At 35.8% G+C, this 19,903-nt stretch overlaps 1 protein-coding gene across 1 annotated transcript; it reads left to right on the forward strand.

Moving 5' to 3' along the window:
• Window positions 1–4,109: 4,109 nt before the first annotated feature.
• On the forward strand, window positions 4,110–18,958 carry sema4aa (sema domain, immunoglobulin domain (Ig), transmembrane domain (TM) and short cytoplasmic domain, (semaphorin) 4Aa). Its single transcript, XM_079894123.1, has 14 exons — window positions 4,110–4,260; window positions 7,536–7,696; window positions 7,858–7,914; window positions 8,970–9,065; window positions 9,169–9,262; window positions 9,360–9,482; window positions 10,902–11,035; window positions 12,909–13,090; window positions 13,199–13,340; window positions 15,041–15,230; window positions 15,344–15,459; window positions 15,823–15,986; window positions 17,025–17,092; window positions 17,425–18,958. Exons 1-14 carry the CDS (start codon window positions 4,161–4,163, stop codon window positions 18,114–18,116), a joined length of 2,319 nt encoding a protein of 772 aa, XP_079750249.1. The 5' UTR covers window positions 4,110–4,160; the 3' UTR covers window positions 18,117–18,958.
• The last annotated feature ends 945 nt before the right edge of the window (window positions 18,959–19,903 follow it).

The following is a 19,903-nucleotide window of genomic DNA, read 5'->3' on the forward strand; positions in this document are numbered from 1 at the left end:
AGTGTTACTTTACACTTTTTAATGTCACATTTTGTAATATTTGCCTGGGGCACGTTCAACACACACTAGCACACACACGCAAGGTCTCTCGCTCCCTCTCTCTACACGTTCTTCCCCCGGTAGACGTAGAATCCACGGCTAGATCAATGAGAAGTCCTATTACAACGACCATCATTTGAAGTGTCACACAGTTCTGAAATTATCGTACATTATAGGATTTTTTACATTATTGATCGTACATCGTACAGAGGTCAAAATTATCGTACAAATACGATAATTATCGTACATCTGGCAACACTGGAACTTTAGTCCAATCAGCAGCAACATGTTTTAAAGCACGCGGTATTAAAGCACGCGGTATTAAAGTGAACTCGCACAATGGGTTCAAGGAAAGTAATTTACAAATGTGTTCGATGCAGCTCGGTATATGCAACAACTGAGGATATTAGAAGACATGTTTGTCGTAAGTTTTATTGTAAAAATATAGTATATCAACATAATGATGTAGTTGTTTATATTTTTAGCTTCATTGCAAGTGTAGCCTATGACATTTAGTATAGAAATAAACAATGGTAATTAAGCTTTTCCTAAAAATGAGAAAGAAAATACAGGGTATTAAAACAGTATGAACTACAAATAAAGTCAGTATGTGAGGCTAAATAGATGTGTTTTAGTCTGAATTAGGTAAGATGTGTGCTTCCATTTCAGTTTCAGCAATCCCTTCACTCGATTGGGATGTTCTCTTTTGTTCTGGGCGGCAAGTGCAGTAACTGTAACATCGGGCATATTTTGTAGTATTAAACACATATTTATACCGACTTCATCAGGCTCCGAAAATTCTTAACAAAGAACACAAAGAATGGCCTTCTCAGCTGCCATAGTTGCAACTCTTGCGTCATCAGAACAGTGTGTTCAACGCATCACCGTGTCTGTTTTAAAAACGTTGTGCAACGTTTTGTCGGGGCTGAACGCAGCCCAGGTCTTGTTTTTGTAATATGGATTATTTTCTCATCCAGTTTTTTGAGGAGACACTGCCTCCCTTGCCTCCCCGGAGGAAACGCCCATATTGTTTGTATACTATATATATATATATATATATATATATATATATATATATATATATATATATTTATATTTAACCATGAAAATGAAGTGTAACAAGGACATACACTTACTTTTGATATATGTATGTATGTATGTATGTGTGTGTGTGTGTGTGAGAGAGAGAGAGAGGACTTTTGGCTCCTCATTTTAAAACACCATTGCAATGCACCACTGATATATGAAGAAAAAACATATGCAAATGTACATGACTTAATATAGTACATATAACATTAGAGATTTACACTTTTTTTTACACTTTTACAGGAATTAATCATTTTTATTTAACAAAATATAGTAATAACTTGCTAAAATAAACTAATTCATGTTGTGTTATCATCAGCAGTTGTAAGGTTTGGTGTAAGAGCAATTTCAGCTCAAATGGTGGTAGATTTAGTGTTTCTCAATCCAGTTCCCGGGGTCCCTTAGCCCTGATTCCCGAACATTTTCAGAGTCTCACTAATCTTACACACAATTCAGGTCATGGAGCCTCTAATAATGAGATGATGAGTTGAAGATGTCTCAATGTGCAGTGCCTCGGGGCCCCCAGAAGCAGGATTTGAGAATCACTGTGGTTGAGGAAAAAGGAAACTCGCTCAACACACATCAAGGATGTTATCGGTGAGTCATTATGCTTTTCCAGTCATTTTTCTGCATGCACATATACAAAGATTCAGATACAAACTAGGAGTAAACAATTAATTTTTGCAGTGCACTACGCAAAACCCAACATAAGCAAACAAGATTATAGAAATAAGCAGAGTTGGGGGGTAATGCATTACAGTAATGCAAATTATGTAATCAGATTACTTTTTCCAAGTAACTAGTAAAGTAACACATTACTTTTAAATTTACAACAAAATATCTGATTTCCTTTTCAAATAAGTAATGCAACTTTTTCAAATAAGTAATGCAACTTACTTGGTTTTCCCCTTTATTGACTGACAGCTCTCCTGTCCCCATGTTGAGAGGAATTGGGAGTAAGTGCAACAGCATTGTGTGCACTCTCTGAACATGATGGTTATTGTAGACTACAATAGTGTGAGCATGCATTTACTCATCACAAAAACAGATTCAGTATTGTTTAAAAGGAATAAAAACAGTACAATGCAAACTCAGAATATTACGCAAACATGCATTAATTAAATATGTTAAATGACACAAATATACTTTATGTATTTAATCTCAATTTATTAACCGATGTCTTTGCTGCTGACCTTTGATTATCCAATTCAACCATATAAAAAAGCAAAAATGTATTTAAAAATGTATAATTCATTTATCTGATTGGGCGTTCGCAATGATTCCTGGGTAGGTAACTCGTGTGGATGGTGCGAAAGTGCGGCCTTTGCCGAAGTCTGCATCGAGGGCACTTCTGAGCGCTGAAATGCCGAAAAAGCATTACACAAAAAGTAACTACGTAATGCAATTAGTTACTTTTTTTAGGGAGTAATGCAATATTGTAATGCATTACTTTTAATATTAACTTTAATAGTACTGGAAATAATATCAGATTAGCAGCTAACAGTATAGTAGCACTTAAAATTGCAGTGTATAAGGAAAGACTTTAGAAAGACATACACAGATTAATTCGCCAACAAGGTAGGCCTATTGGTTTCTTACTCAGGCTTGACGGCAATTTTTCCTGGAAAACACCCAGTGAGAATGTAAAGGTAAACAGAAGTGAGATGTCAAGTGAACAGATCACTTCTGTGTGCGTGGGAGCTTCATCTGTGCTCATCAGTGGGACGTGCTGATTTGTTTTGCACTTTTGGACAAATGCTGTTTAAAACAAATACTTTTTTTCCGTTTAAAATTTAAATGTACCACCCAGTGTATTTGTCTAAATTCAAGCATTTAAGCATGAACCAAATTAAATAAATTAAAGCATTGAACAAATTCAGCTATTTTTGTCCAAACTTGCGACTGGTAGCATCATGTATAATATGAATAGGCCTACTGTCATTAATACTGGCCAACCCAAAACAACCACATTATACTACGAATTTCATAAAAATAAAACAAGTTTTTAGAGAGCTGTTTCCCCTACAGAATAAAAAATAAAACGGTAATTGCAGCTATTTCTCTCTCAATTCTGACCCTAGAATCATCACCACCACCTTTCGCCCCTAGCGACGGCTGTTCATTGCAATAAACAATGAGATATGTGCAAACTTTTGACTGTTATAGCTAAACCAAGGTCATCAAATCATTATTTGCTGTTAACTTTGCTGTGAGCTGAGCTGATTGATTCATTATTATAGAAGACAGAACATTTCAAATTATGTGTCCGTTTGGAAAAGTTAAGGCTGAAGGGTCAAAGGTCTCAGCTCGATTTAGTCACCTTTGTGTAAATCAGAGAGCTAACCTACATCTGGAACTGAAGGACTGTTAAATGTCTTACTGTAGAATAGTTTGAAATCACATGGTGACAGTTTGCTCGCTTGCCCAATTTATGCAATTTCCGCTCCTGCTAAGGACAGACGTTTATGTCATACTGATGTCCTTGTGCATGTTCAAAGAAACATGTTTTTCGATTCACTACCTGGCCTCTTCTCATTGCAACCATGAATCCACATCCCCCTTAGCATCACATTTGTGTCTCCCACCACTCTGGTTCTCTACCTGATTATGAAGCATGATCTGTTCCAAAAGGTAGGTTGCATGATTATCTTGACATTGCAAAGAAAAACAAAGTTAGGAATAAGACATTTGTCAGCTGTAAACGGGTTCAGAGCTTTCTCATCCAACAGAGAAATAAGATGCACATGGAAATGCACTCATTAAATATAAATGGATATGATATATCTTATTTAGATATGAAAAAGATGTTATCATTATAATTCAGTTGCTTGTAGCTCATTCCATTCTGCTGTTCCATTAGCAGAATGCGTTTAGTGGATTCTGCGTTGGAGAGGAGTAAAGTCGAGTGGTTTGAGGTTTTTAATCTTCCTTCCTGCTGCGCGCAAGGCGGTCTCATCAGAGGAAGTGAGATTCTAGTCACTCGCTGTTCTCTTGCTGATCAGAACAGGTTCTGTGCCCTAAACACGTCTGTCAGGATGGCAAGATTGTTCAGGATCTGGATGTTTAGGGTCCTCTTCTTGGGATTGATAGACCCATCTCAGGCCTCCCTGCGTCCTCGCCTGTCATTCTCTCAGGGTAAGTGAAGCTCACATTAGATGGTAGCGAGACTTTACTGGTGGAAAACTCACCTTTATAGTGAAAAGATTTTTCAAAGATTATGGAAGAATTGTACAGAAAAATAATTGATAAAACTTTATTTTACAGTGTCATTGTTACATTATGTAACACGTAATTACTGTAGTAATAACTATAAATTATGCATAAATACATGCAATTAACCCCAAAGCAAAAGATCATCCTAATCCTAACACAATATTAAGTACACATAGTTAATTATTATTACTCAGTACTTAAATGTATAATTACACTAATACTGACACCTTAATATAAAGTGTAACCAAATAGTTTTTATACTTCAAATTTTCATGTTTAAATGTGTTACTTGCGGTGTCTTTGTAATTGTGAAATTCACTTAGTGTGAAGTCTCTGTTATTGAAATATGGTATGATGTTATTGTAGACATCCTTGAGTTCAAGAAACCAGAACAGGATTTTAATCAGTCAGACTGTTGCTGATATCAGTCATTTGTAACCACATTTCTGACGGAATGTGTTTCCAGTGTGAATAATTGAGAAATTAACTGTTTTTCTTCTTGGTAATGAAGTTGTTCTGTCTGTATCCAAAAATCAGCTCAGCTGTGTACAAGAAAATAATTCAATGGGCTTTATTCATGAACCACAAACAAAACATTTTCTTATATAAATTGTTGCATTTGATTCACAGCAAATGGGACAGTTTAATTACGAATGGACTTATAAATGATTTACTTATTTTAAATTATTTAGTTCATGAATGTGAGCTTTGAGTCATGTTGTGCGAACACAGATTCTTTGCCAGTTTGGCAATCTTTGTTCTCTGATCTTGTGAGTTGTGGTTTTGTTTGTTACCCATTGCTGTTGTTCTGCAAACGCATGCTGGTCTAAATGTTGCACTCTTGTAGTGGAAACCACCGCTGGCCGATTATTTCCTCCACATGACACGCTCAAAGCCCTGCTGCTGCAGAGAGTCTTAAGTCTTAAGATACAGTTAGTTTCTGCTTTAGAATTTATCAGGCATAAATAAGAACAATTATAGGCTGTAAAACCCTTTCTAGACCAATCAATTTGTCATGAAACATTGTCTGGAGTTTTATGTATAATTTAGGCTACATGTTTGAAGATTTTGGAAAAGAAATTGGTATTTTTATTTTTGAAAGAAATTACTTTTATTCAGCAAGGATTCATTAAAATTATCAAAAGTGACAGGAAATAACAGGAAATGTTTTGAGACATAATGTTACAAAATATTTGTATATCAAATAAATGCTGTTCTTTTTAACTTTCATCAAAGAATCCTGAAAAAAATCAGGGTTACCACAAAAATATTAACCGGCACAACTGTTTTTCACATTGATTATAATAAGAAATGTTTCCTGATCAGCAAATCAGCATATTAAAATGATTTTTTGAAAGGTCATGTCACACGGAGTTGAACTTTCAAAAACGAAAAAAAAACTTACCAACCCCAAACTTTTGAATGTCAGTGTGTATACAGTATATTTAGCTTGCACATTTACATTCTCAGAATTAAGATGCTTGCATATTTTAAATTATGCTTGGTGTACCACACTGTTTCTCAGTGCTACAATTTAGAAACAGACAATGGAAAGTTATTTATGAATTGTAATGAAATCCAACCTCAGTTATAAGCATTTAAAACATTCAGGGTAGTCTTTTCCCATGATGAAAATATGTCTCAAATTGGGGAAACATTGCAATGAAAAGTTTTAAACTTGGCATGAAAAGAAAGTTGCGATAGTCTTTTCTTCCCTATTGTGATATATATCTAGTATATATAGTATATCCGAGTAAATATATATAGTATATATATATATATATATATATATATATATATATATATATATATATATATATATATATATATAGTATATCAGAGTGAAACAGCTTCTCAAACAAGAAAAAATGAAGGGCGGGACTTGATTTGGTGATATCGGGAATTGATTGGATAATTCATGATTATGGTTTGCTATTGGTGGGTTTCATGTGAGTGACAGGTTGTCCCTACCTCGCTCCAGTAAATGCGTCATCAAAGAAGAGAAGATTAGGAGGGCACATGAATTGTTTAAAGTCCCCCTGTAGTCAATAATTTCATCCCTTAAAAACTCATCTTTGATCACCAAAATGACTTCATGCCAGCAATAGCTTGAAAGTAGCTTGAATGTAACTCTACACTCTTGCTTCACTTAGTATACGCAGAACTTGAATATGCTAATTAGCCCCGCCCCCACTCACTCACGCAGTTCAGAGATTCACTCGGCCAACTTACTGAGGTAAACGCTGCACAGCGGTATCGCTCTTCTCAACGTTGAACACATAACGGTGGTTATTAATATGATTAGCCTTTTGCTTGACAATGTTATCATACAGCTAATAATGTTAATGTTACACAAACCATGTTCCCGTTTGCCATCTCAGAGTCAGAAACGCTTTGAATATCAACATATATCATACACCCACTATAATTCTAAATCTACAAGATTTTTCATATCAACAGAAAAATACACCGGGATAACATGGCTTCTCTCCAGACTCCTCTGCTAGTTCTATGTTAATAATATGCTTAATATGCACAACGTGGTTGGTTGGTAAGGAAGTGTGTGACGTCAGAAACACCAGTGATTTCAAACCGCATGGTTTACTGCAGTTTTAAAAAGAAAATACTCAGCAATAGTGTTGACTTATGAATTTCCACATGGTTTGTCTTATTAAAGCATATTAAAAACACCACTTAGACAGCCTATAAACAACATTTAAAAACTTGATTTTCACCACAGGGGGACTTTAAAAAATATATAAGAAAAAAAATTACAATTTTGATTTCATAATGACTTTAACATGGGTGACAGCACAACAAAATCATATTGTCACATCTGTGTGTGCAGTATTGCTAAACCTTAGCTCACGGGCCTTGTCTATTTCCTCAGAACAAAAAGAGGAAAAGAGTCACAGTGATGTGGTTTCATTTCTAAAATGTGAATAAATACTGTTAATAGCAAAGGCCAAATTCTCAGAAATGTAATCTTTGAATTGGTTTAATTAAAGATTATGAGGGCACATGAATTGAGATATATATATATATATAAAATATTTCTCTTGCACCTTGAAAACACTTAAGTGTACAAATGAGCTTCAATGCGTCCTGCATGTTCAAGGTTTGTCTGGTTGGTCTGACACCATTGGCCCCTTCTGAATGCCATAACATTATCATGGTTGGGTGTTTTTCTTGCACAGGAAGTTCTGAGCGTCTCTTGGGCATCTACAAAAGCCCTACTGTGGAGAACACCACCACTCTGCTGCTCAGCACTGATGCTGACACACTGTTTGTTGGAGCTCAAGATGCTTTGCTCTCCCTAGACGTCAGCCAACCAGATAATATTACATTCAAAGACAAGGTGAGAGAGATTCTGTGCTATATATTTCCGTTTACAAAACTGAATGATTTGATTATGTTCCCACTAACTGAACTTCTGTCATGAAGATCTCATTAGATTTGGACCGAATATTACAACATAATATTTACAGTTAAAAATGTAAAAATTTTGCATTTTTACAGTTGGAATGGAAAGCATCTAGACAAAACCTGAATACCTGTAAATGGGCCTCCAAAAAGGTATGTGCCATTGTTAATGTGGAACTTAAAATTTGCTTTACAATATGTGTCAGTGTCAAATAATATCACAATCATCACTCCCACGTCATTCAAGATGTTCATGTATTTCTTTCTTCAGTCGAAAAGAAATGAAGGATTTTGAGGAAAACATTCCAGGAATTTTCTCAATATAGAGGACTTCAATGGGAGTTTCAATGCAGCTTCAAAAGGCTCTACACAATCCCAGCCGAGGAATAAGGGTCTTATCTATCAAAACGATCGGCCATTTTCTTAAAAAAACAACAACATATATACACTTGCATTAGCTCTGTGATCCTACACACACTACACAAAAGCCTGAAAGGTCACGTGTGTTCCGGTTCAAAAAGGTAGGCTACTGCGAAAAACTCCATCTCATTTTCTCCTCCAACTTCTAAATTATCCGACATCATTGTTTTAGCTTTTATTGTATTTATTTTTTTGTAAATGGCGTTTGACTTAGTCTTTGCACGTTAGCTTTGTAAACACTAGCTAGCTCCTATGTCACATGTGACCTTTCAACGTGATTACGTAATGCGTGGCGCATCGCAGAGCTTGTGCAAGAGCATTTGTGGTTAAAAAATATATAAATGCTTTTTGTTTTTTTAGAAAATGGCCGATCGTTTCGCTGGATAAGACCCTTATTCCTCGGCTGGGATTGTGTAGAGACTTTTTAAGCTGTATTGAAACTCCCATTGAAGTCCACTATATGGAGAAAAATCCTGGAATGTTTTCCCTAAAAACCTTAATTTCTTTTAGACTGAAGAAAGAAAGACATGAACATCTTGGATAACGTATGAGTGAGTAAATTGTCAGGAAATTTGAATTTTGAAGTGAACTAATCCTTTAATAAACATTTCATAAAAAAGAGAGACCAAATACAATTCTATTTTGTATTTTTACACTAACTATGTAATGTTCTATTTATTAAAAACAAATTCTAAAATCCAAGATCTATTTATTACTTTTTTTTTTACAAGCTTGATATTTATTATAACATACCTCTTATTTTTTAATTGTATGCTTTTCCATAACAGGATTGTGGCAACTTCATCAGTATTTTACAGTTTTTCAACTCTACACACCTTTTTGTCTGCGGAACAAATGCATATGGACCACAAGGCATCATCATTGTAAGTTCAAATAAATTGCACAGATCGATATATGAGGAAGAATGAAGTATTATTTCAAGAATGGATCGATCGCCACTACTCTAACATGACATCTCTGTTTTAGCCTGCAGATTCTCTGAACGCCAGCAGAGACACAAAGGACGCCAAAAACTGCTGTCCCTACAGCTCCACCCAGAGGAACACAGCCACCATTGTTGGTGAGAGTGCAGAAACATAGTTTAATATCCTTGAAGATAGATAGTCTTATCTAATCTAGTGCTCTCACACACTCAACTGTGACCTGTTTGTGTACAGATGAAGAGCTCTATACAGCAACCAAAGTCGGCTTCTTTGGGAACAAACATGTAATTTCTCGGTGTAACAGCAGAGGAACACGCAACAACTTGGAGCTTGAGAGTGTACCAAAACTGCTACAGGGTTTGTATTTGTTTTGTCTAAAAAATATGCTCTGAATACCTGCTCTACCATATACAAAGTCATAATTTGATCTTGATGGCCTAGTGCTTATTAATATAGGCTGGTAACACAGAGGTTGCCTTTCAGTGTCAAATCAACCAAATTTCAGAAACTTCCCCGGTTTAAATTTTTATTTTGTTTTTCTGAAGAAAGACAAACATAAATAGTAATGAAAGCCAAAATATTAAATGTCATGGATACTGTATATTTACTGAGTGATCCACTATTTTGTAGAGGGGGGTCAAAATGACAAGTCTTTGTTGCATTATGCCAATGGTGACAGTTAAAAAAAGGCTTGTGTTTTTTGCCTCAAGTTTGCATGCCTGTTACTCAAGAAGTATTAAATATCTCTTAATATCCTTTTATTTTCTGGTTCTTAACAAACTTTTCTTTTAGTGTCCTAATTTTTAAAGCCCAACATGGTTAAATTTCTAGAGAAATGGGGATCTCATTGTGGCTCCATGAGTACATTGGTAAATTGTACACATTTTCAGTGGTCAAAAACAAATTGTGGGTCACTTTGCAGTTTGCACACAGCTGATACTTTTTTTCTTTTAAAGAGGAATATCTGAAGAATGAATAAGGTTGAAACTAAAAATGTATATTTTTTCCAATCAACACAATTGCATAGAACAGGGATGGGCAACTTCGGTCCTGGAGGGCCACTGTCCTACAGAGTTTAGCTCCAACCCTGAAAAAATCACCTGCCTGTAATTTTCTAGTAATCCTGAGGACCTTGATTAGCTTGTTCAGGTGTGTTTGATTAGGGTTGAAGCTAAACTCTGTAGGACAGTGGCCCTCCATGACCGAAGTTGCCCATCCCTGGCATAGAACATAACTCTCTGAGTGCTATAAATATTTTTTCTCTAAAAAAAGTATTAAAGATATCTTAAAATCCTTCTAGATTTTCATTCTTAATCATTTCTTCTTTTGTAATCTCCATTTTAAGCCCATATATGGTTCAATCCCATAGGGATCCCAATGGGATGTGCAAATTGTTGAATTTTACAAATTTTCAAGGGTTGAAAACCAAATGTGGGTAACTTTTCAAACAGCTGATACTTATTGTGTTTAAAGAAGAATGTCTGAAGAACAAATTATGCTGAAACTAGAAATGTATCTTGTTTCTCTTTGTCAACTAACAACTGTCACTGTTGCCATAATGCAACAAAGACTGCAAAATACTACAGATTTTACTAATAGACCTACCAATTTCTGTGTAAAAATGTATTTATTTATTATAAATCAAACATTTTAGCCGGGGATCTCTGGTTGAATTGACACAGAATGACCCTACTTCATCCTTGAGCGAAACACTGAGAGCATTTCCACTGTAAAGTCTTTTTAGGATCGAAAAGGTTTTTTTTTTCTTTCTCTTAGACCCTGTATTCATCAGTTCGACACAAGTTGCCAGTGAAGGAAAGATCCTGCTGTTCTTTACTGAGGTTGGGGACTTGACCGGAGACTCATTTGTGAACTCTTTTACTGTGTCTCGTGTGGCCCAGGTCTGCACGGTGAGACTTCATTTTTTCTCCTATTCTGAACATAATTCCATTATCATTAGTTAGAAGGACCGGATTTTTTTTGTCAGCAAAAAATATTGCTGTGATCTCATGTGATGTGAGTGACAGGTTGTCGCGTCCTTGTGACAAAAAAAAACATGCCAGCAGAGAAGAGATGTCACTGCAAGAGGGAGGGAAAGTTTTAATCAAAAGTTTAATTTTGATTAAAGAATATGAGGCCACAATTTGAAAAAAATGATGTGCACTGATAAAATCATTTGCAATAAATACTGCAATATTTCATTTTGATTTCATGGTGACTAAGTGCCTAAAGGCTGGAATACACTACAATACTTTTGCCCTGATTTTCAGTCCGGATGCTGGAATTCAGAGCCAGTCTGTAGATTTTTGGTAGTCAGAGTTGACAGATTTAGCAAAAAAAGTCACGTACTGTATGATACACTTCAGACTATGATTCCATCCAGTCAGAGTGTATCAAAATGTTTGATATTTTTAGCCGATTTTAGATTGTAAAAGATTTTTAATAATTTCTTATTAGTCATAGAAATATTGAAAAAATAACAACTATTGTTACAACTAAACATATTGTTAAAGACACTCAAGAATCTCCACTGACCCACAGCAAAATTACCAGAGTATACAAAAGATTGACTCCAAATATATTAACAAATATTATAAAATAATATTATTTATTTTTGCAATGTTGTTCAGAATCTGAAGGTAATTTGAACAAATTTAAGATTAAAGGGATAGTTCACCATCAAAAAATTTAAATTCTGTCATCATTTACTCAAGTTATTCCAAACGTGTATGAAATTCCTTCTTATGCTGAACACAAAAGAAGATATTCTGAAGAATGTCTGTTACCAGACAGTGGACGGCCGCCATTGACTTCTATAGTAGGAAAAAAATTACTATGGAAGTCAATGGCTTCCATTAACTGTTTGGTTACCGACATTCTTCAAAATATCTTCTTTTGTGTTCAGCATAAGAAAGAAATTCATACATGTTTTGGATCAACTTGAGGATGAGTAAATGATGACTTTCATATAAATTCTTTTAATTAATCACTATAGAGCTGGTAAGTCCCGCCCCTTCCGCTAACACCACTGGACCTCTAGGTTGAAAAATCGTCAATGCAAGTGAATGTGAGAGAAGAATTATTTTCTGGTCCCGTTTGAATTTTGCCATGAATGTGAACATATGTTGTCTGTGAATTTTTAATATAATGTTTCGTGTAAAGAATGCTACAATTTAGCAGGTAGAAGTTTGATACGGTTAGACTTTGTGTGAGAGCACTTTGTGGACTACAACTCTTCGCTGCTTTCAGATGGGAATCTGAAGAAAGAACAGCCCATTTGGTTTGAATGGTGACATTTTGGGTACAAAACACACAGGCATCTCGATCTGTCTCCAGAGATTATCGCAGCATTAGCACCGTGATTTGACAAGTGGAGGGAAAATGTGTTATAGGGTGACGTCACACAGGCGACATGTAGTCTTTCTCGTTATGTCTTTTCCACAACTGCTAGCCAAAGATTCGTACAATATACTGTCAAAACTCGTAACATGAAAAATTATATAAAAAATTCACAGACAACATATGTTCACATTCATGGCACAATTCAAACGGGACCAGAAAATAATTATTTTCTCACATTCACTTGCATTGACGATTTTTCAACCTAGAGGTCCAGTGGGGTTTTACGGATGGGCGGGACTTACCAGCTCTATATTTTTTACTGTTCCTTACTCTCATCTGGGTCCAAAAAAACAAAAGCATACAAAGAAAGCATATGAATATGTTTAGTTTTAAAAGGCTCATTGAAACTGCTTTAATTGTTTTGTTTTTTTTAAATACCAGGATGACAACGGAGGAAGCCGTGTCTTACAGAAGCGCTGGACATCATTTGCTAAGGCTCAGCTGATCTGCCAACAAGGGGAAGAGCTCCAGTTCAACAAGCTGCAGGATATTGTCAAGATACCCCCAACGGATAATGAGTCTCCTGACAGCACCCTGTTCTACGGGGTCTTTACTTCACAATGGTGCCAATCATTTCGCTCAAACCCACCATCATGGCATATATACACTTTTCTGAAAGGCCATGCGATTTATGTTTAAACCTTTTCTTCCCTTCTTTGTCTGTCTCACAGGTCAGTTTCGTCTGGTCTGTCAGCAGTGTGTGCTTTCAGATTAGCAGATATTAAAGCATCTTTTTCAGGGGATTACAAGACATTCGATTTGAAAGGAAATCACTGGGCGCACTATCCAAATACAGACGGCAAACTCGGCACGGTAACTCAGACTAAGAAAGCTGGTTAGGGTTAGATTTAGGACTGTACAATTAGGCAGAAATGATTATAAATATTATAATTAAAGATTGAAAATTATTTATTTATATAGTATTATTTGAACGTTTTAATTCAATTACATTAAAATATTTAAATGTATATGAAATTATTTAAATGATAATATTATTTTCGCAATTCCATTTGCTGCCACTTGTTATACACTACTACACCTTTAAATAATTAGTTCACCAAAAAATGAAAATTCTCTCATTAATTACTCACCCTCATGTCATTCAAAAACCCATAAGACTGTTGTTCATCTTCCAAATACAAACTAAGTTATCTTACATTAAATCTGAGAGATCATAGAAAAACTTGTAAAAGTTCATTAATGGCTTGTTTACCCCGAGCGGTACAGTACGATACGGGACGGCTGATCCAGCTTGTGTTTCCACCCCCAACAGTACCCTTACTTGATAGGCGTGGTGTATGCCAGAAAGTAGCGATCAACGTCATTCAAAACAAAAAGCGACATAGTAAACAACAATGGAGGACATACAGCAGATCTGGTTCTTGCTTCTCAAACATTGTGTATTGGGTTTTAACTGTATATCAAATAATGTTATCATTCCCTTGTAGCACGCACAAGTGACGATTCTTTGTCAACCAATCAACTTTCTGCAGTGAGTCAAGCTCCACCCTTTAAGTACAGGACTACTGTGCTTGGTACCCCAACGAAAGTTTCCCAAAAAAGTGGTACGGTTTGGTATTTTGGTACCATTCACAACTTTTGACAATCGAAGCAGAAATAATTGCGTACCGTGGTGTACCGTACCGCACCGTTCGGTGGAAACGAGCCAAAAGAGATCGCAAAACTAATCCATTTGAATCGAACGGTTCAGTCCAAATTTTCTGAGGAGACTTAACCGTTTTATATGATGAAAAAGCCTAAATTTAGGCTTTTATTCACATATAAACATTGATTAGCAATCATAAACAGAAGCTCAACTGTATCTGTTTGACGCATGAGAACAAACCTCATTGGTTCTTGCAGAAGCTCAAACGTGCTGCGTAACACGAGAATGAACCTTGTTCGTCTAGCAAGCATGCTTTTACCATCATATGTGTGCTTTGATTTATAAATAAAAGCCTAAATTAAATCTGTCTTCAGAAAATTTGGACTAAATTGTTTATTCTCGGTTCGGTTCAAATTCATATGGATTAGTTTTACGATCTCTTTATGAACTTTTTGAAGCGACAAAGTGGTAGTTGCGTAGCTGTCAATGGAGGGACAGAAAGCTCTCAGATTTCATCAAAAAGATCTTTATTTGTGTTTCGAAGATGAACAAAAGTCTTACGGGTTCGGAACGACATGAGGGTAAGTCATTAATGACAATTTTTTCATTTTTGGGTGAACTATCCCTTTAAGGTCAACATGAAATTATACTGACAACCCATTTTACTCCCATAATGTCACATACTGTATTTTTGAATTAACAACATTAAGTTGACGTGTTGGGCCCACAAAACCAAACAGCAATGTTTGCAAAGCACCACAGTGATTACACTCCTGAGGAAGTCCACAATCAATGGTTTACTTATAATATCACATTAAACTGAAGCAGGAGAATTTATTTTAACATCCAAAAAATCACTCACAGCTGCTTTAACCATTGTGTAACCAATCTTCTCATCTATTTGCAGTGTGGACTGTTTAACGACACTGACCGTGTGTTAAGCATTGTAAAAACGAGCTTCCTGGCTGAAAAAGCTGTGCGTTCTGTGGGGAAGAAAGTGCTTCTGTCCTCCACAGAAGAGCGCTATAGCCGACTAGCTGTTCAGAGAACTCAAGCTGCAAATGGACAAAGTTACACCATCCTGTTCCTGCTCACCGGTAAACATAATGAATACTGATTTTACTGACTCAGTTTTATTTGATCCTTTTTAGTTTTTCTATGGCCAGACTTTTTCCTGGTGCCCATTTCTGTCCATTTCTATTTTCTTCAGAGTCTGGCTTTCTTCATAAAGTCGTCCTGCTGGCTAAAGGTCCTCATATCATTGAGGAGATTCAGACTTTCAAGCAACCACAGACTGTGAAGAACATCCTCCTCTCCAAAAGCAAGGTTTTAAAGCATCACTTTTTTCCTCTTTCCTTGTTTATCTTTTTACTCTCCTGATCATTGGTACATTTTTATACAATGTCTGTTGGCTCTAGCCTGTTCCCAACTTAGGCACTTTCACTTCCTAACTTTAGAGCAGCGGTTTAGCAAATTTTTGACATTTTTTTGTCATTTGTCATTGACATGACATTTTTTAATGTCATCCACCATAATGTCAAAAAAAAATGTAATCTTACCTTTCGCATTAAAAGCACAGCTATGATGCCAGCATACATAGGCAGCAAACTAGGTTTTGGAACAGAGCCATATATATTAGATATACAATGTGATCAGCTTTCATTAAATGGTCTTTGTAAATTACCACAGGGCGTACTGTTCATCGGCTCTTCTGAGGGCGTCTTCAGAGTGCCTGTGTCCAACTGCTCAGCTTATCCAAACTGTGCAGAATGTGTGTTAGCACGTGACCCGTTCTGTGGCTGGGACTCAGAGACCAGAGCGTGTGCTACGGTGACTGGAATGGGCTCTAACCTGTGAGTTGTCTGTTCTATACCAATATCTGATCTAATAGATTAAATTATCTCTGTTATAGTGACTAAATGGACCAAGAACCACCCATTTAAACCACAAAAGTCAGTCTGATCCAGAGTTATTTTAGTATTATTTATATATTATTATAGTATTATTTTTACTATTTTTTATAGTAAAAAGCTTTTATTTTTATATTTTCAGTTTTCATGTTCATTTTTTGCTATGTGCTTCTGAAAAATATTTTTTTATTTAGCTTTTATTTCTTTTTTAATAATTTTAATTTTAGTAATTTTAATGCTTCATCTTATTTTATACCTTATTTTTTATATACAACATTAGTAACTTGAATTTACAAGGCTTCCGGTATCATCCGCCTTCAGTTATTTTAAATAATTTGGAACTGAAGTTTAGAAGGTGAATATGGATTATTGAATTTTAAATAATGAAATTGTGTGTGAAATGTTTTCATTTGAAATATTCACAGCTTAAATATACAACCATGTTAAATTTCAGCCCCCAAAAATACAAGCCCTGAAAATGAAATGCATTAAAATGCAAGCACCGGATTTCAACATGCCTTTTTGTTTCAAAGACATTTGTCATTGATTTACTTTCATATTTATTTTAGTTGCACAAAAACTTTCACTGTTAACTGTGCTTTATTATTCTAGTTATTTACCTATATAGCACATTCCCAGAAAACAGTTGCAAAATAAGGTGGATAGTTAGTTGCTAAATATAAATGCAACATTTATATTTTTCATTTAAGTTTTTCATCTAATATTTATATTTTCTTTCAGCTTTATTTCAATTAACAAAAATGATTTTAAATACTTTAGTTTCTGGTCTGACTAAGATGAAATGTGACAGTTGTGTTTTTGATTATTTTGTTTAAGTGCTTTTATCTGATACCACACTACTATTCTTTTTTGTGTGTATATGTGTGTGTGTGTGTGTGTGTGTGTGTGTGTGTGTGTGTGTGTGTGTGTGTGTGTGTGTGTGTGTGTGTGTGTGTGTGTGTGTGTGTGTCTCTAAAACAGACAACAGGATGTGGAAAACGGAAATGTCAACAAACTGTGCAAAGATTTCAAAAACACTGCTGCTCCAGGTGAACGTCATATATTGCATTGTCTAATGTCATATCCAACCACAGATTTTTATTTGCAACTACATGGTGTTTATTTGTAACTGCTGAGTCTGACACATTTTAACGTATCACACTTTAGATGAAGGTGCCAGATCTTTAACTCATAATGACCAACAAGCAGCGGAAGTTTCTTGCTTAGTGTAAAAATCTTGTTTGCACATCCAGACAGTTTAAGATTACTGTGCATTGTGATTCTTCTAGTTATTTACCAATGGCACATTCACTGAAAATAGTTGCAAAATAAGGTGCTATTTATAATATTAGTTTGAACTGAACCCTTTGTCTTTCTCCAGAGAGACGGACTGCACAGTTTAATGAGATTGTGGTTCTACCATGTCAGTCGAGATCCAGACTGGCCGAGGTGACTTGGAGGTTTTTAAACAACAGCGCCGTTCCCCAGTTTCCGTACCTGCAGCGGGCCGACGGAAGCCTGGTCTTCCTCGTCACTCCAGAGACTGTGAACACCTACCACTGCATGTCGAAGGAAATGGGCTTCGAGCAAATCATTGCCGCCTTCACTGTAATTTTGCCGATCATCCCTCGTTCTCTTCCTCCCACATCACACCAGGAACCTGACGTCACGCTGGACTCCAGCAAGGGCACCGAAATTGAGCCCTTCCCTGATTACTACACAACACTTGAGTTTGACGAATCTGATTCTGAATCTACAACAAATGAAAAGACGAATGCATTTATGACACCGGACAGGAGCGGTGAAAAACAAGGCAGGACTAATCGTGAATCTACTGTTAACATGAACACCGATGGAAAAGACGCTGTTTGCATCTCGCAGAAGAGTTACTACACTGAAATGGTTGCTTTTTGCCTTTTGTTTGTCATTTTTCTCTTTGTATTCGTTGCTTTTCTGATCCTGTGGAGACAAAGCATGAGGTTCAACAAAACCACCCCTCAGAAACAACCTAAAGACACCGAGTCAGACAATATCTGGCAAACAGAACTGGAAGAAAGCAAAGCTGAGCCCTAAAACCAGCAGAATCTGTACTCTAAGATTATGAAAAACTAAGGAGTGATTCTTGACCCATAATTAGTTTGGGTCCGTTCATTCATTACCCATAAAATAATTTCCATTTTGAAATGAATTAGATTTGATCGCTAGAATGTCAACAATACATTTCATGATATTTATAGTCATTTGATTTTATTTATATTTAATGATTTTAGATAATCATACTTATTTTACTTAGTTTCAGTACACAAAAACTTCATAAAAAGATCTAGAACCTTTATACAGCGCATGGAATACTATGGTAGAAACCTTAAGTTCATCACAGCCTCATCTTCATCCAAAAAAATTCAATATGGCATCTACTTTGACTAAGGTCTATTGTAACTAATAACAAGAAAAAGCGAATCAGCTTTTGCATTTAATGTGTGATATTCAAAATATGGTTGTCATATTTTTCTTGTTTGAAACCATCCTACATTTTCAATTTATTGTTTATTGAAGTTGAATGCTATAAATTTGTCAAAACAATACCGTCCCAAAAAAAATAAAATGTTTTTGTTAGTTTAAGTACATCAGTGTGTTACAAATGTTGTTTAAAAATCTAATCTAAAAACTAATCACAATGAAAGGTCATAAACATCTTATTTATCATCTTATTTCTTTATCTGCTTGTAAACATTTCACTATTTTACTTGTGTTGTATGGATTCAAAAATGCTTGTGATTGTTGTGTTGCTGCTCCTGAAGCCAGAATTAAACTACCGGTAAATGAATAGTTGCTTGGTAAGTATTTATTTTATCAAGTCATGTTTCTGGGTGCAGTTTGTTTGCCCAAAGTCCATTAAAAATGTGAGTAATATGAATCTTTTCTCTTTTTTCAGTATTTAGGTTGGGGGGTTGTGTAAGGTTTATTTAAGTTAAAGGAGCTGTATGTAAGAAATGTATTTCAATTAATCATAAAATGGCCCTGATATGTCACTAGACATTTAAGAAATCATGTTCATTTCAAATACTTATATCACTGACAACAGTAGTACAGCCAGGATATTGTCATTTAAAAATTGAAGTTGCAGCCCTCAACTGATGTTGATGTTGTCATCTTTTGTTTTGGCCTGAAGCCCCACCCTCCACCTATCTACCAATCACGAAGTCAGTAGTGTTTCGGCATCCGGGTTGCCAGCTCTGCTCTAGTTACCACAGTTGCAGCTCCTTGTAGCAGCCTACGTTCCTGCTGGATTCTGCAGCATATCTGGCAACCTCGAGTCAGGGGGAGGGGGAGGGGGAGGGGATACACCGCTCTACAAGTAATTTGAAAGTGATTGCAGTACCAGTTTTGGCCACAATCTTACATACAGCTCCTTAACATGTTGCAGAATTATATTATTTTTCAATGCATTCAAGTAAAATGTGGTAGTTCTGTGTAGTGACGAGGATGCATAGAATGTGGTGTAACCGTCTATGGGTGTAACCTGTAAATAATAGGGTGACTGGGAGTGCCATAGGGGAGTAACCACTTAATCAGATCCATAGGCCTAAATGCTTACCCAATCAGGAAGTGAAGAAGTTAAAGGGATAATTCACCCAAAAATGAAAATTCTGTCATCATTTACTCACCCTCAAGTTGTTTCAAACCTGTATGAATTTCTTTTTTCTGCTGAACACAAAAGAAGATATTTTGAAAAATGTCTGTAACCAAACAGTTGATGGACCCCATTGACTTCCATAGTATTTTTTTTTTCCAACTATGGAAGTCAATGGGGTCCATCAACTGTTTGGTTACAGACATTTTTCAAAATATCTTCTTTT

This window comes from Squalius cephalus (assembly GCF_949319135.1).
Source record: "Squalius cephalus genome assembly, chromosome: 15".
Classification (NCBI taxonomy): domain Eukaryota; kingdom Metazoa; phylum Chordata; class Actinopteri; order Cypriniformes; family Leuciscidae; genus Squalius; species Squalius cephalus.